General features: G+C 50.2%; 1 protein-coding gene across 1 annotated transcript in view; it reads left to right on the top strand.

The window, feature by feature from the left end:
- Positions 1–291: 291 nt before the first annotated feature.
- Positions 292–18,227, top strand: part of WFDC1 (WAP four-disulfide core domain 1) — a 28,582-nt gene continuing 10,646 nt past the window's right edge. The window contains exons 1-2 of the mRNA XM_036833964.1: positions 292–572; positions 14,666–14,849. Of these exons, the coding sequence (XP_036689859.1) occupies positions 429–572; positions 14,666–14,849 (328 nt within the window). The 5' untranslated portion in view covers positions 292–428. The remainder of the gene's footprint in view (positions 573–14,665; positions 14,850–18,227) is intronic.

An 18,227-nucleotide genomic window follows, 5' to 3' on the forward strand; every position in this document is an offset into this window, starting at 1 on the left:
CCCAACCCATTCCCTGCGTGCCCACCCCACCCCCCAGAGCCAGCACACCTCCTGGGGAGGGGACCGCCCAGCCTGCAAGGAAGTGCTCCTTATCCCAGTGTGACAAGGCCACTCCCGGCCACGTCTCCAAGCAGCGTGACACCCCCGCCTGCTGCCGCTGCCTTCTGAGCTGCCTGGGCTGCAGACGTCTGGCTTGGAGTCTCCGGGCCAGATGCAATAGGGCAAGCTAAAAATAACCCGGTGGGCGGCCCCCATCGGGAGTGCGGGTCGGTGAGGGGGGGCCTGGGCTGGGCGCGGACACATGATCCCCCGGACCCGGCCGAGTGGAGCTGAGACCGTCCGGCAGACCGTGCACACTTCTGCTCCACACTTCCAGGACCCCCCCGCCCCGGCCAGAGGGCCCCTCTCCTCTGACCATCTGGGAGGAAATGCCTTTGACCAGCTGCAGGTTGGGCAGCGGCCGGAGGAGGGTCAGCTGGGCTCTGTGCTTCCTGCTGCTGCTTCTCGAAGCCAGTTCTGCCAAGAATATCTGGAAACGGGCGTTGCACGCGAGGCTGGCGGAGAGGTCCCGTGTAAGTGCCCGGGCTGGGGGGGGTGCGCTGGGAGGAGATGGGTGATCCCCGCACCGTACGGTGTACAAGCGCCCCACCCAGATGTGGGCAGGACAGGGCAGGCGTCCTGCTTTCTTTATCCGAGTTGTACCAAAGTCGGGTGGGGAGCCGATGGAACTCACAGCCCTCAAAAGACTCTGAGCCTGGGAGTAAAGAAGCCAGGGGCCCCTAAAAATGCACAGGGGGACCGTGACGTGCTTTTGCCTACCCACGTTTACTTTCTCCTGACAAATAGCACCTGATTTTAGACTCCAAGGACTTAAAACTGAGTGTTTGTCTCAACAGTCAATAACCAAATGTCGATAGTCGATAGGATGCAATTATGCTTCCGTGCCGTTCCTGACTCATTCAGTAAACATTTAGTGGAAACTGCTCCAGGCCGGGTGCTCTGTGCGTTCCCGTAGGTACAACGTGGAGACACCAGCTCCCACCCTGCAGGGTGGTCGAGTGGGGGAGGCAGTCAGGTGACATGTGACAGTAGTACAAAGGGTTGGCACGCTGTGGTGAGAGGCGAGGAGCATGCGCCCTGCAGCCCTAAGTCCGCATCCAAGCTCTGCTACTCACAGGCTGTGTGGCTTCAGGAAAGTTGTTTGACATCTGTGAGCACCGGTGATCTCATCTGAAAAAGACAGATTGATGCGTTCCTTTCATCAAATATGTATGTTTGATCGCCACTATGTACCTAGGTCACTGTTGCCCTAGGCTGTGGGGATACAGACTTATATGTCCCCAAGCCTTGGGGGACTCGTGTTACCCCACAGGGCTGGGCTTGCAGAGAATGAATGAGACGTGAAAGGAAAATGTATACAGGCACACCTGATCTTATTGTGCTTTACAGATACTGTGTTTTTACAAATTGCCGGTTTGTGGCAACCCTGCCTTGAGCAAGTCTCTCGGCGCCTTTTGTCCAACAGTGTTTGCTCATTTCGTGTCTCTGTGTCACATTTTGGTAACTCTCCCACTACTTCCAACTTTTTCATTTTTACTCTATTTCTTATGTTGATCTGTGGTCAGTGATCTTTGATGTGACTATTGGGAAAAGATCACGACTTACTGAAGGCGCAGAGGATGCTTAGCGTTGCTCAGTAACAGGCTGTTTTTTTTTTTTTTTTATTATAAGTATATGTTTTGGTTTTTTTTTCACACACACACACTGTATTTTATTTTTACAAGAGATAAATAGACTGACACCAAGCATTGTACATGGATGACCACAACAAAAGCAACAATGATTGCAATTACCAAACATGAAACACACTCATACTATGTCATAATATTGACATGCAGTCCAGTAATCCTCCACTGTAACAGCTCCTTTACTTTGCAGTGAAAATTGATTTGTATATTCTTTGCCTCTGAGTCCTTGTGGGATTTTTTTTTTTTAATTCAGACAGAAAGTCACAAAAATTATACTCATCCTCATCAGTTCACTCAGTCCCATGTAATTAATTTTTTTTTTCATCTTGATCTGTTGTTAGCACTTTTATGAGTTCATCAGTTTTTCATTAGAGTTCTGAAAATGCTTATTCATTCAGTTCAGCAGTACAGTCAGTTACCAGAAACCTGTACTTGTCAGAGTCTTTTCCATGAATTTCTTGAAGATGAAACCCTTTTATAGGAACATATTTGCAAAAGCATCAGAGTACACCCAGAACTGTAACAGGCTGTTTTTTTAATTAAGGTGTGTACGTTGAGTTTTTTAGACATAATGCTTTTACACACTTAATATGCTACCGTATAATGTGAACCTAACTTGTAGATGCACTGGGAAACCAAAATATTCATGTGACTCGCTTTCTTCCAGTGGTCTGGAACCAAACCCACAGTATCTCCAAGGCGTGCCGGTACTGTATTTGGTGACAAGTGTTGAGAAGGGAAATAAAGCAGGAAGGGGACTAGGAGAGAGAGTGGAGGTGGGAAGGGTGTCACTTTAGGTCCCCCACCCCAAAAGGGAGCACAGAGGCATAGAAGGTTCAGGAAGACAATACCAGCACTCTCAGCATATGGGTGAGGAGTGTAAATGACTCCATATCTGTCAAACACAGTGCATAGCGAGTGGTCCTTGCGTCTTGGTGACTTTTACTCAAATATTAGGAAATTGGTTGGTGTTTGCCTCCCCAGGTGGAATGTAAGTTCCTCACAGTAGGGCCTGATTCTGCCTCCCTCAGTGCAGTGTTCCTGGCACCTGCCATGAAGTAGGCGCCCCATACATTCTTGTGGGTAAATTATGGGCAAGTGCAATGGAAGCACAGAAGAGTGTGTGCAGCTCTGCCCCAAGAGAGTCAGGGGGGATTTTCCAGGATCGGGGACATTCAACCCAGGGCTTTGAAGGATGAATAGGAGTTTTCCAGGTGGAGAAGAGGGAGAATGGAATGTTTAATGACCCCAGGCACCATGTGAAATGAAACTGTATTGAGGCTAATCTCAGCCTCCAGGGCTCACACTCTATAGGTCAGGCAGGAGGCCACACGGGTGTAGAAAAGCATAGTAGCAAGTGAGATGGTGGTAGGTATTTGGAGGGAGAAGAGAGACCCTTGTCAGGTTGGACTCCCCCGTGCTCTTCGCTGTTCCAACAGGATGATTTAGGCCTCAAAGTATCCAGCACTTTGGTTCTAGGACCACAGAGAGATTTCCAATACATCATCTGGCCTTATCGCCACCTTGTCCTGGAGCGTCACAGGGGCTGATGCCGTGACATCTCTCTAGGAGGAACGAGGAGGCTAGGAGGTTGGGGACGATACGCACTGGGGGTCAGGGGGAGTCTCTTTAAAAACACAGGCCTGGGTGGGCTTCAGGAACCAAATTACTTCTAGCCACCGTTTGTCAGAATGCAAGCACTTTGAGTTTGTACTCATTGGACTGGAGCTCTTCCCTGCTATCAACAGACATCAGCTTCCCTCTCCGGTGCCCAGACACGGGAGAGGTTTGTGCCAAGATTGTGCCTCACAGAGAGCCCCTGGGGAAAGACAGGCTGTCGACTGGTGGCTCAGAGGATAAGGAGGCTGGGCAGGGCGCCAGGCCTAGGAGTTTTTCAGTGACATCTCTAATGAGCTGTGCAGCCTCAGGCTGCTTGCTGCCCCTCTCTGGGCCTCAGGTCATTACCTGGGAAATGAAGACAAAGGACCAGATGACCTCCAGGGCCCTTTCAGTTCTGATTCTAACATCCATGCAAATGTCCAACAGGGAATCTAGGAGTAATAGGAAGCAGCTCCGCATGTTCAGGGGCAAGACTTCTTAGGTGGCCCCCATTACCCACCCCAAGCTGGGTCAGCTCTTCAGCCTTGGCCCTGGACCCCATGGGGCAGGTCACGGCGAGGAGAGGCCAGGTGTCCAGGATTATGCTGAAGCCAGCTCATACCCACTCCAGAGAGTTAAACAGAGCCCTTATTAAAAATGAAGTCATATAAACTTATATAATTTACATGAAAAAGGAAGGAAGGAAATCCTCCTTATCAGAAACATATCACTTCCTAATTATTTTGGTTGCATTCTTACCATTCTCCCTGCTCTCAAGGTCATTCACGTCTGTGGCATCTGCATGGTAGAAACACCATCTATCGAGGAGCTATTACACTTCTCTTCCCAACTCCTCATTCAGTGGCCTCACATTGGTAGCTTGAAATCAGCCCCAGTGAGGGTATTTACACCATGGAAATTGGCAAAGGCTGCACATGGAGAACTGGGTGTTAAACTCGGACCCGCACGAGGCTGCCTGCATCTCGGCTCCTCCCCTTCTCAAAGCCCCGCCCCTTGACAGAGTGGGCAGAGGGGGCTGAGGGGGTCCGGGGAATTTCCTGGATGCTGTGTGCATTTTCCTGCCCAAGAGACAGTGCCTGAGAGGAAGACACGGGAGGCCCTTTAGGGAGGCTTGTAAGGAGAAGAAGACTTGTCCTCCGTGAGCCTCCGTTTCCTTGTCTGCCACGTGGGAGACGGCAGTGCTACTTTGCAATCCAGTGGAAAGACCACGAGAGCCTTCAGCTTGCTGCCCGGCCAGAGAACACCTCTCTCTGTGTACTAATAAAAACAAAACAAAGACAGATATTTACGAGGCTAGATAAGACGGAAAGGAACAGGCTAGGAAGAGGGATGTTTTGTCAGTAGCCCAAGAGGCTTTCTGGGGAACTCAGGGTCCGTTCTGTGGAGCTGGTGTTTTGGGATTTGCTTTCCTGCCATTTGATGGAAGTTATAAGAACAGTTCTTTGCTGAGCGGTCCTATGTGTCAGGCCAGGCTATCTCAGGATCCTCTGAACAAACCTACCAGGTGGGACTTATTGTAGCCGCCATGTCGGCTTGGGGACTGGGTAGCCCCATGGTCCCCATGTGTCACTGTGGCTATGTGTCTGTTTTGTACCCTAAGCTCCCATTCAGGGCAGCTGGAAATGGCTAGGCAGTTTGCACCCTGCCCAAAGGTGCCTGCCCAGCGGAGGGTCAGTGTGGGGCTGCAGCAGCCCAGAGCGAGGATGCCATGCATCCTGCCGGACGGGGCACCCCTTTGCAACTGGCCTGCCCAGAGCAGCAGCTTCTGGTGACGAGCACAGAGGCCCTGTGCGAGGCGCGTTCCCCAGTCTCCCCACGCTGGTCCTCCTTTCCCTCGTTACTTCTGTGAGCTCGAGAGCTTTCTGGCGCATCTTTTATTTTTTGCTAAGTTAGCAAGAGTGGGAGAGGCAGGTGGCCTAGAGCTGTGGGTACCTCCCCTCCGCTCTCATCATTCCCTGAATCCTGAATCCTCACCTTCATCCTGGAAGCTCTGTCCTCGGAACACGCTCGGCCGACACACGGGACGGGCCAAGGTGCTCGGGTCCACACCGTGGGAGCAAACGGAGCTGAAGGACCACGGCCTGGCTTCCTCAGCCCAGGCTGGGACGCCTCCGAAGAGTGATCTGGACAGTTTCTCAGAGGTTGCCCTTGGGTTTGAGCTCCAGGTGCCCAGGGCAGTCACCTGGGCATTAACGGTCCCCAGATGGTCCCCCCTTCCCTGCCTCACGTGCCCCCTCCCCTGCTAGAGCTGCCTGGGACCCTCTTGCAAATATACCATCTGTACTAAAATCCTAGTCTCAGGGTTTAATTTTGTCTCCCCTACCCCCAAAAAGATGTGTTCAAGTCCTAAGCCCTGGTGCCTGTGAATTTGACTTTATTTGGAAATAGGGTCATTGTAGTGTAATTAATTAAGATGAGGACATCTTGAAATTAGGTAGGCCCTTAATCCAGCGTGGCTGGTGGGCTCAGAAGAAGACAAGAGAGAGACAGAGACACACAGGGAGAAGGTCACGTGGAGACAGAGGCAGAGATCAGAGTGACGCGTCTCAAGCCAAGGAACTCCAAGGATTGCCAGGAGAGAAACATGGGCCAGATGCTCCCTCACAGCCTCAGAAGGAACCAACCCTGCCGACACCTTGATTTTGAACGTCGGGCCTCCAGAGCCGTGAGAGAACACAGCTCCATTGTTTTCAGGCCCCCAGTCTGTGGTGTTTGTTACAGCAGCCCTAGCACACTCACACGGTCAGCCTCTGGGAACCAACGAAGTCAGTTCTGCTGCTTGCAACCAGCAACCCCAATGGTCGACTCTTCCCAGATGAGGGCATTCCTGCTAGAGCAGAGAGTGACTCACCCCACACCATTCTGGCTGTGGACTGGGGAAGCTATCACTGTGCCCTCAGAGCCCTGGAGGCTCTCCTTGCTCCGTGAAAGATGTGAGATTGATTGCACCCCTGCAGGACCCCGTCATCAGCACCACTAGGGTGCATCCTTCTGGAGGGGAGGGGCTGCTCAGTGGGCCCTGGAGCGTTCATGGTCAAGACCCCGCAGGTCCTCCCTGGGGGCTGGAGAGAGGCGATGTGATGTACCGCGGTGAAGTGCCCCACTGTAGGCTCGGCCATCCCCGAGGGCCTAACGCAGAGCCTGACCCGTCACAGACGCTCAGAAACATTTTAAGAACGAGGGGGAGGAGCTGGATGGATGGACGGGTAGATGGAAGGAAGGAAAAATAAATGAATAGTGTGACTTTGGGGGTGACTTCCTCCTCTCTGAATCTGGCTTCCGTACCTGAGGTTTCAGTCCTGAAATTGATTCCAGGTGGAAACGAGCAAGGGGAAAAGTATCCAAGAACCGTGTGGTTGTAATCTGGGACCCTGCATGCGAGGAGGCAGAAAAGCAGAGGGAAACTTACCTGTCATAGTGGCACTAGTCGCGGTAACCAAAGTGGAAACAGCCCAGACGTCCATAAGCTCAGAATGGATCAATAAAACGGGGTCCATCCACACAATGGAATATTATTCAGCCATAAAAAGGAATGAAGCACTGAGACACGCTCCAGCATGGATGAGCCCTGGAAACATGCTCAGTGAAAGATGCCAGTCAGAAAAGGCCACATAGCCTGTGATCTCTCTGTATGAGATGTCCAGAAAAGGCACATTCATAGGGACAGAAAGTAGATTAGACATTGCCAGGGGCTGAGGGGGTGGGGATGAGGAGGGACTGCTTAACGAGAATAGAAGTTTTCCAGAAACGAACACAACATTGTAAATCAACTATACTTCAGTTAGAAAAAAAAAAAGAATTTGTTTGGGGTGATGTAAATATTTTAGAAATAGATAAGAGGCAGTTGTTGCACAATATTATGAATTTAATCAGTGCCATAGAATTGTACACTTAAAAATGGTGAAAATGGCAAATTTTATGTTATATTGAGTTGGCCAAAAAGTTCATTTGGTTAGTGAATATATTGTTCAATAAAATTCTTGGTGAAAATGAAAAATGTGTCTTTTATTTTTGCTTAAAACCAAACCAACTTTTTGGCCAACCCAATGTATTTTACCATGATAAGTTTTTTAAAAAGCAGCGGGAACCTAAGGTACATCTTAGGGATTCTGTGAGGGTCTCCTGGTCAGGCTTGTCTTAGCTTCATGGTCCCCTGCTCAGAGGCCCGTTCCCTGATCCCCTATTTAGGTCTCTCTTAAAAGTTTTCTTAACTTCTCGACTTCTTCTTCCTAACATTTAGCTCCCTTATTATGATCTGCATGATTTTTTTTTTTTATTCTGGCTTTGTTTCATTTTACATTACCTACTTTCACAGGTAAACAAAAAGAAAGCAATTCGTTTGCTTTCTGTGTGGTGTTGGATTGGTGTTTGTCACATGTCCTGGAGCTGAGCCACACGTGAAGGCAGGGCCAGTGTCTTCTGGTTTAGGTCAGCTCTCCTCGCCTGCAGCCAGTGCCTGGCACGTGGTAGGCCTGGGAACTATGAATTTACCGTGAAATGAATGACTAAATTACATTAAAACCTTCTAGAGCAGAAGAGAAGGGATGGAAAGTTCTAGAAGACTCTCAGGTGCACAGCAGGGCTCAGTGGACACCAGCCGGAGGAGCTGGCCAAGTTTGCACTCTTGCCCTCGACATGCACTGAGATGGCTTGTCCTGGTGTGAGATCCTGGGTTTTTGAGTACCTCTCTGAGGAAGTCCCGTTAGCCACGCACCAAACTCTGCTCCCGGAGCCCAGCGCGTCCTGAAGGTCTCAGGGCGTCAGGAAATGGCATTCAATGCACACTGAACTCTAAGCCCTCTGTTCCAGGGAGAGACATATTTTTAGATCTTTGACATCCGAATTCCAGAGGAAGAGTAAGTAAAGCTTAGAAGAAAATTGGCTTTCTTCCTGCACCAAGCAAACCAGTCCTGGGGTGCATATTTGTTGGTCAGGCCGTTAACTCTCTGGAACATTCCAAAGAAGGGTAAAGCTCTTGCAGGGGAATGAAGGGGGTGGAGTGCTGAGGGAGGGATGCGGGCAAACGGGCAGCTTTGGAGACTGAATTCTTTCTCCTTAAATGGAAATGGTTTCAAATTTTTTCCTGATTACAAAAACAATGATGTTTACTCTGCAAGACATTCAGACAATACAGAAAGTCACAAACAAGTAAAAATATTCTAAATTCTCCGAGACACAAGCTCTGTTGACATTTTGGTACGTGTGAGTGCCTAGACTTTTTCGTGAAGCAGTTATGCTCGGCACACATTGTTTTCTTAATGGTATTTTGCTCATATTGTTTAAAATTTTTTTACTGAGATGAAATTCACATACTGTACAATTAACCACGTTACAGTGGACGGTTCAGTGGGATTTAGTGCATCGACAGTGTTGTGCAACCACCACCTCTATCTAGTTCCAAAACATTCCCATCACCCCAAAAGGAAAACCCAGACCCGTTAAGCAGCTGCTCCCCACTCCCCTTCCCATACTCGCCCCCTGGCAACCACCAATCTGCTTCCTGTCTCCATAAATTTCCCTATTCTGGACGTTTCATATAAACGCGATCATACAGTACGTGGAATTTGTGTCTGGCTTATTATTCATATTGTTTTGTACCATGCACTTTTCATTGAACGATATATGGTGACTATGTTAATATGATAGATCCGTGTCCTCTTTTCAGAGACTTCTGTGGTGTTCCAGGGTACGGATGTGCAGTTGTTTATTTATCCAGCCTCCTTTGGTTGGGCATCCAGGCACTTGCTCCAGTGGACTCTGGATTTGGACTAGTGGAATCGGGCTTCCCACTGAAGCAGCCCAGAATTGGCATTTCCCTACCTGCTTCCTGAAGATATCAGAAGAAGAATGGCTTTGCAAATCTATAGAGGCTTCTAAAAATATCCCCACAGGGTATGAAAAAAAAAAATAGCCACCAGGTCGAAACCCTAAGGGAAACCATCTTTATCTAAGTAAGGCATGCAGCGCTGGGACATTCTTGTCCGAGCTGTACCGTAAATGTATGTTCAGGAGCTACTTTGAAGCAGACTTGCTGTACCATCCTTTCGCAGGGATGAAAATGAAAGATGGAGATCATAGGTTGTCTGGGATGTTCGTGAAGGATGTTGTCAGTCTGGGGTGAGCTGGGATTTGATATGCTGTTGTTTTATTTTCAGCTGAGTGGCAACAGAGGGCTGGGGCTGGCTGGGGCTGCAGAGAGCGGGGGCCAGGACGAGTTCTTTCCAGAATGTATCCCTGGGGGAGGCAGTTACATGACTACATCCAGAGCTGGGGCTGGTCCAGAGGCGGGCAGGAGGCAGGGGCGTGTGAGAGAGGGGGACCCCGAGCTGACAAAGCGGGAAGAATCTCACAGGTGAGACTGGGAAGCAGCTCCCCAGATCCAGGCTCCCGGGACAGGAAATTGCCGGAGTCAGACAGACCCAGGTTTGAATCCTGCCTCTGCCGCTGGCCAGCTGTGTGACCTGGGGCAAGTGCCTTTAATATTTCTGTGTCTCAGTTTCCTCACCAGTAAAATGGGTTAATAATAGCAGTGAGGGCTGTGCTGAGAGTTCCGTGAAATTCAGTATGTGAGGACCTAGCACAGCGTTGGCACACAGTGGGAGCTTAATAAATGCTGCCTGCCCTGCAGTGATTATGAGTCAGCCTGCCCATGTTCTGAGCCTGGTTCTTCCCCATATGGTGAGTATGCGCCTCAGTTTCCTCACCTGTACAATGGGGTCAGCAGGTGTAACTACAGGGGAGCGATGGATGCTACCTCAGGGGACCCTCAGGGAGCAGTGCTGGGGCGGCCGCTTCCTCTTAGGAACTCTGCCAGTTGTTTGCCCCCATCCCCCCCACCGCCCCCCCTCCCTCCCTAGAAATGATGGCACTGCTGAGGGAGGGTTTCTTGCTTGCGTGTCTTTAGACCCCAGTTAGATCCTGAACTCCTTGGGGGCAGGGACCGGCTCATAGGTTTCTTTTGCATCTGCCTCAGCATCACACCTAAAGCATCATCAGTGTGTGAGTGAATCGAGGGCGGGAAGGAGGGAGGAAGCAGGAAAGACCAAAAATAAAAGTAATGATAAAACCAACCGATCAGCATCGCTGAGCAGAGCACCCACCGATGTGATCTCATCTGCTCCCTCCACAAATCCCTGCAGCGGGCGCTTACTTCTGGGCCCATTTTGCAGATGAGGAAAACGGAGGCTCAGAGAGGTCATTTTCCTGTATGGGGAGAGCTACAGGGGTCCAAGCCAGACTCATCTAATTCCCACACCTGAGCTCAAATCCCTGACTGTTGAGGAAGTCACGGCCTCAGCGCCATCCATCTTGGTACACTTGAAGGTGGGATGTAACTCCTAAGTTCTTGCCCCAAGGGAAGAGGAGGCATTAGCTGGGCAAGGACAGGGAAGAGTTCTGAGTGCAAGGGACAGTGTGCAGAAGGCCCCAAGGCAAGGAGGAGTTTGGGGTCCTAGCAAACCTTCAAGCACTGACCCCAGACTTATATTCTGGATGCATTATTCTGGCTTCAGGAGGGAGGAGTGTAATATGACCCTTCTCCGCCGGTGGCCTTGGGCAAACCTTTAATTCTCTGAGCCTCAGGGGGCCTCATCTTTAGAGTGTGGATAAAATAGGACCTGCCCCTCCTGGACTCACATGACCAAAGGCGTGTGCAGATGCTGGGGGAAAGGTACAGCATTAAACAAACACGAAGGGACAGCTCCACATCAGTGCAGGCTACCTGGCCTGCGGAGCCACCTTCACAGGGACAGTGTGCAGGTTATTAAACGCCTAGAAGGATGAAGGATGCCTGACACGTGGTGAACCGCCAGTAAGTGCTGCCCGTCACCGTCACGCCTCCATCATTCTCATCGTCACAGCTTTCAATCAACCACAACAAAAACGAACTGAACACCTGCTCTACACCAGGCACGGTCGTAGGTGCTGGGGACACAGGTGGGAAGAAGACCGAGTCCCTAGGAGGACACGTTGTAGGGGGGAGAAAAACAGTAAACCGAACAGTGAATCAATACACGGTCCTCCCAAGGGTGATCAGAGGTTTGGAGCTATGTAAGGCAGGCAGAGGGGAACGGGGAGCGCCAGCTACGGGCGCATGTGAGCAGAGACCTGGACCAAGTGAGGGCTGGAACCAGCCGGGCATCTCAGGAGGGAGACACAGCCCATGCAAAGGCCCAGAGGTGGGACCTCAGAGAGGCCAGGGCGCTGGCCAGGAATGAGCAAGGGGAGAGCGGTGGGACGACAGGAGGGAGGCCAGAGAAGTGGAGGGGCAGGGGCACGGGGCCAGCTGGGGTCTGACCTTTAGCCCGAGAACTTTGGCCTTTAACCTTTAACCCCCATGGGCTGGGAAGGTGATCTATTTATTTCGTTTATAAAAGTCCAGTTCTTTCTCAGAACACCAGGAAACATCCTTTGTTTAGGACCCTCTGTGAGCATCACCTTGCATGACATGAAATATTTTTCAAAACATTTAATCCTTTAATCTGGGCCCCTCCGTGAAATCGGTTCTTTATCACCCAGGACCATCTGTTGTTCCGGCAGCACCATAAATCACTGGGGCGATTTGACTTCTAAGGCGCTTATCTCTTTTGTTTTCTCCAAATTCTGAGAACCGACATTTGAATTTTCCCTGGAGAGCGCCCCTTTTGGGGGCTGCCCTTAGGAAGTCACCCACCTGGGAGGCGCTGGAGGTGGGTGGAAAGCGTTTCCTGTCTGATCTCCAGGTTCTGTTAAATTTCATAAATGAGGCTTGATGTGAAAACAGGCTGGGCGGAAAAACCAGCCGTCCCTTCCCAGCCACGCCCAGGCATCCTACCTCACCCTCCGAAGGAGGCCAGGGCAGCTGTCACCTCCGATTAGGATTCAAATGGCGGGGCCCCAACGTGGGTCCGATGTTGCTAATTCTTAAGAAAATGAACTGAGTTAATGGTGCGAGATTATGTGCCCTGCCTGCATCTTGGAAATTATTCCTGAGGATACAGGAATTTGGGGCACCCAGCCGAGCAGAGGATGGCAAAAAGGCTGAACCAGGAGTTAGAAGATCCAGGAGTTACAAGGTTGCCCCTTTATTTTGGCTTCGTTTCCGCCAAATGTTGGCTTTGTATTCATTTTTGCTTTTCACAAATTAAATGATTTATATAAGGGAGAAAAGATGAATTCTCTGGGTACAAACTATTATACACAAAATAGATAAGCAACAAGGGTCTACTGCAAAGCACAGGGAATTATATTCAATGTCTTGGAATAACCTCTAATGGAAAATAATCTGAAAAAATATATATGTATAACTGAATCACTTTGCTGCACACCTGAAATTAACACAAGATCGGAAATCAACTCTGCTTCTATTAAAAAAAAAAAAAGAAAAGAATTCTCTGGCTGAAGCAGGGAGGGCCAGGAGTCCCACCCTCCCCAGACTGCACCCCTCCCCCGCTCCACTTGGTCACGGTTTCCTCCCACCCCCACCCCCACCCCCGCCGCCCAGTCTTAGCCCCTTCGGGAGGGTTCCTGGGAGGTAGTTTGAGAACCACTGGTCCTTGTGATTGCGCGCGTTGGCAGATGCGTCCGGTCGGGACCTGTTCTCGGTGACCCGCCGCCCCCTACTGGGCACTGGGAGCAGCGCGTGGAGTTTCCGCAATAGCTGTGGCGGAAGGACGTTCATGCATCCTTGACCTTTGAGGGCATATACCATTGTGTAGCTTGCCTTTTGTTTATTTATTTACTAACATATAAGGTTTTCCCTGTCATTAATCATTCTTCTTAAGGACTTCTACCTTTTAAGTTTTTTAATTGTCTTCTTTAAATTGAAAAAAAATCAATGTGTTCATGGCAATATATATATATTGGAACCTGTGCAAAAGAGCATGCAATAAGGGGGAAAAAGTGTACAATAAGGAGAACTCTCCCTTGGCTTCAGAACCTAACTCTTCTCTCCAGAGGCAATCTTTGACCAACGGCTGCTGTGTATTCTTGTATATCCTTCCAAGGATGTTCTAGGCCTGTTAAACATACGCATATTACATGTGTGTGCATATGAATATTTGGAAACATAGGTGACGAGCAGATAAACTGTTCTGTATCTTAATTGTCTCCATGAACCACCATCTCTTGGGGATCTCTCATCAGCAGGTTTTAGTGGCTGCGTGCTACTCCAGTCTGCAGACGTGCATTATTTACTTGGACGGTACAAGGTGCAGGAGTTTGAAATACATATATGATGGGGGAGATCGGGGGACCAGTAGGTAAAGCATTTTAGATAGGCGGAGCAGTTCAGGCATAAGCCGGAGGCGGGGCAAGCCAGGGTGGTTTTTCCCCCAAAGAACCTACTCTGTATCTAACTCTGTGCCTGAGTGTGCGTGCGTGTGTGCGCACACCTGTGTAGAGGTGTGTAAGACCTGCCCTCCATACACCCCACCTTCATAACCAGAAGCAGAACAGTGTTCCTGGCACAGATGGGGTCTGGTGTGACTTCAACTCTCCCAACCCCACCTCTAAAATGCTTCTTTTATTGGTAATGCGTCCACACTTCCTATATGTTAAATAGGATATCATATTTTTAACTCTTTCTGGAAACATAGTACCAAAAAGTGTGAAAATCCTGAGTTCAGCTCCATGAATCCCCACAAAGCGAACACACCATGGAACCAGCACCCAGATCGAGAAGCAGAACGGGGCCAGCCCCCAGGGACCACAGACCCCCTTCAGGTCACCACCCACCAGGTGACCACGCTCCTGGTCTCACACCAGACATCAGCTTTGCCTGTTTTTGAACGAAAACTATAGATGGATTCACACTGTATGTTCTCTTGTGAGCTGACTTCTTTTTTTTTCTCAGTATTATGCCTGTGACGTTTATCCAAGCCGTTTGCTACGTGAATTTATTCATTTTGTGTGTGATTTGTAAATTCTCAAAGCTCTATATGAACACATGAATTATAAGAAGTATATAAATATGTGTGTATCTATGTGTGTTTGTATACATACATATACATATATATATACCCTATTTTATATGTAAATACATACATATATGTACATACATACATATAAACATCGGGATAGAAGCTTAACATACAACTCTTATCCAGATTGATTTATCCTTTTTGCTGCTGATGGGCTTACAGTCATTTCAGTTTGGGGCTATTACAAAGAGAAACAGCGTCCTTTCATCCTCAGAGCAACCCGCTGAGGCTGGTTCTGCTGTGATCACGCGAGGACGCGGCGGCTCAGAGAGGCCCAGCGACTCGCCCGCGGCGCACAGCACCCGCCCCGTCCCGCTGACGTCCCCCCTCTTCCCGCAGGCCGAGGAGGCGGGCGGCCCCCGACAGCCCCGCGCAGACCGTTGCCCGCCGCCCCCGCGCTCGCTGCCCCCCGGCGCCTGCCAGGCGGCGCGCTGCCAGGCTGACTCTGAGTGCCCGCGGCACCGGCGCTGCTGCTACAACGGCTGCGCCTACGCCTGCCTGGAGGCCGTGTCGCCCCCGCCAGGTAGGTGCTCCAGGCCGGGGGAGACAGGGTGGGGGGCGCGGGGAACTGTCCTGCCCGGCGCTGCCCGACTGGAGGAACAGCTGGGCTTACACCTGGACCCCCTGGGCGGGCCGCCCTGTGAGATGGGAGCACAGCGCTCCTGGAGCAAGCATCCAGCTGCATGCATTGAGCGCCTGCTGTATGCGGGGCTCGCCACTGCCGGCAGAGAACTACAGTCCAGGGGCCGCCCGTTCCGAGGAAAATACCCCTCCTATGAAGATGGGGCAGATTTCTCATAAAAAATCCAGATTTCCAGCTTTTCCTTTTTTTTAATTTTTTTTTAAATTTTAGTTATTTTTGGCTGCGTTGGGTCTTCGTTGCTGCGCGCGGGCTTCCTCTAGTTGCTGAGAGCGGGGGCTACTCTTCCTTGCTGTGGGCGGGCTTCTCACTGCGGTGGCTTCTCTTGTTGTGGAACACGGACTCTAGGGCGCGGGCTTAGTTGCTCCGCCGCATGTGCGATCTTCCCGGACCAGGGGTCGAACCCGTGTGCCCTGCATTGGCAGGTGGATTCTTAACCACTGTGCCACCACGGAAGTCCTCCAGCTTTTCTTCAAAATACTGGACCGCATTCCCTGGGCCACCATCTGCTGGAGCCTCAGGTGCCCCTAGACGGCAGCGGGGGCGGCCTCCAGGTTTCCAGGGACCCCACAAGGCCCACTTCACTCATGACGCCTGGCCCTGGGGGTATTTGAGATGGAGACCTGACACCTTAGCGATCCAGGTGGGCATGCAGACTCCTGGGTTCAGATCCACTGGCTAGCTGGTCACCAACTTAAACCCGCACTTGTGAAGCAGGGCTGAAAGGAGACTGTGCAGCTCACGCGGAGCGCCCCGTCCGCCTCCGGCAAGGAGGAGAGAATCAGTAGGATGTTTGTTGAATCTGAACGGGGAATCTCTTTGGCAGACGCAGTCCTCAGGGGTTCATCTGTGGAGGGAAGGAGTTTCAGATCCCTTCTGGAGAGGTTTGGGAGGGGAGGGAAGGGAGCCTGGGAGGAGTACAGGGTGGGGCTGATTATGGGCAGCTGAGTGGAGAAAAGGTGCCCTAAAAGTTTCCTCCGCTCCCAGTTCTGCTTGGGGCTGAGCCTTTGGAGGACAGCAGCCTGTTAGGACTGCACTTCCAGCCGGAAGCTGTGGTCCCCCTGGGCCTTCATTACTGAGGCCTACCCCCTCCTCAAGGCCAAGGTGAGAACGAACACACCCAGTTCTCTTTGGGGTGAGGTCACAGCGACGACAAGGGACTCAGCACCCTTAATAATGCTCATAATTACAGTCTGTGCTGCCTCTGAGTGCTGCCTCATGGCCACGCTGCCTCCTACAGGGCCTTTTATGAGAAAGACAAAATGGCACCCCTTCCTGGTGGAGGAAGTACGTGAAAGTGTGCCCGTCTGGTTGGACAAGTCAAAAAGGTGCCCCTTCCTTTGGACTGAGACTGGGCATAGGAACTCCAACCTTACTTGCTGCCTAGAACAGGTGCTTCTGAGCAGTGCACAAACTGTACAACTGTCCATGACATTCCAAATGGCTTTTCCTTACACCATCTCATTTAATGCTCACACAGTCCCATGGGGTGGAGAGACCACTATCAGCCCTGTTTTACAGCTGAAGACACGGGAGCTCAGAGAAGCTGAGTACGTTGCCCAAAGTCACACAGAAGGCAGAGCTGGCATTTCAATTTAGTCTTCTGACTGTGGAGAAGTGTCCACTGCCTTAGGCTCTGAGTGTAGGGATATGGGGCCCCAGGCTCATTTGTGGGATCCCTCACTGCCCAGAACATCCTTCCCCCAGACACCCACACAGCTCACTTCCTCACCTCCTTCAGATCTCAGGCAGAGGTGGTCACTTTCTCAGGGAAGTTTCCCTCTCTAAATGGTAATCTTTCCTCTGGCCGTTGCTTACTGCCTTCTGGCTTAAGCTTTCTTTATAGCCCAGTCTAGAATATTGTGTTTCATTTGTTTCCTGACCGTTCCCCTGACTTGAAGATCAACCCAGTGAGGCAGGAAGGTTGGTTAGTTTCATTCACTGCTGTATCCCCACTACCTAAAATAGTCTCTGGACACATAAAAGGTACTCAGTGAGGAATGGATGAATCAATGAAGGCCTAGCTTTCATTGGCCAACAGGAAGAGCCGACAAAATATTAGCCAGTCATAATAAGAATTATGATAATATCTAGAACAAGGTTCCTCACCCTTGGCACTCTTGACGTTTGGGGTTGGATAATTCTAGTTGGGGTGGGCAGTGGGGCGCTGACCTGGGCAGCATCCCTGGCCTCTACCCACTAGATGGCAGTGGTGTCCCCATCCCACACTGGGACAACCAGAAATATCTCTAGACTTTACTGGATGTTTCCTGGGGGGGCAAAATCGCTCCAAATTGAGAACCGCTGATCTAACATGACTTGAAATGCGCCAGGCCCTGTTCTAAGCAGCTTACACACTTCCTTGCAGTCAGCATGTGGGTTCCCTCCAAAGCAGACCCCAAGATAAGGTCTTGAGTGAGGGGAGTTTATTTAGCAGGTGATCCCAGGAAGTTCTAGTTGGGGAGCAGAGAGGCGAGACCCTGGGCCTCCAGGCCTTTAGGGTCTGCATATTGATGGGAGACCTTGACCAAATTTCAGTATTCCAAAAAGTATAGCAAAATGTGTACATTTCCCTGTACAGGAAAAATTAATACATTTCCTATTTAGTAAAAAATAGCATTGAAAATACATTTTCTAACATTAAGTCCGAGGTGGTGGGGAGAAGGAGGGAAGAACCAGAAGATCGGAAATAGAGGCTCTGGAACCATGTCTCACCCCTCTCGTTTGGAAGTTGTAAACTGCTGGTTCTGTTGTTTCCATTTCCACACTGAGAGCAACCATCTTATAACCATATTGTGCTCTTTTAAAGAAAAAAGCTAACCGGTATTTTTACCAATCCCTATCTAGGTACTTTCAAACGCACTAGACAGCACATCAATTTCTTTATTTTGGAGTCAGACTAAAGCAGAGGTCATAAACGAATGTGATCCCAGACCAGTTTTATTTAATCTCCAAAGTACTTAAAATTTAAAAAAACTATTTGCCAACATTTAAAACCAAGAGTTTATATTTTAAAAAATATAGACCTAAAGTTAAAAAAAAACACACAAAAATCACCCAGAGGCTCTGGGAACACTGGGAACAGCTGGCCAGAGCTGACCAGCCGCTGACCCACTGAGGCAGGAACACTCTCCAGTTGGCCGTGATCCTACCCAGCCTGCCTTTCTCCTTTATGTTACCTATCTGTCCCCAGAGGCATTTGGGTTTTCAATCCCTATTTGGGGTTTTGAAGACCTTCCAGTCTACTACATGGTCACTCTT

The sequence above is a fragment of the Balaenoptera musculus genome, chromosome 19, assembly GCF_009873245.2.
Source record: "Balaenoptera musculus isolate JJ_BM4_2016_0621 chromosome 19, mBalMus1.pri.v3, whole genome shotgun sequence".
Classification (NCBI taxonomy): domain Eukaryota; kingdom Metazoa; phylum Chordata; class Mammalia; order Artiodactyla; family Balaenopteridae; genus Balaenoptera; species Balaenoptera musculus.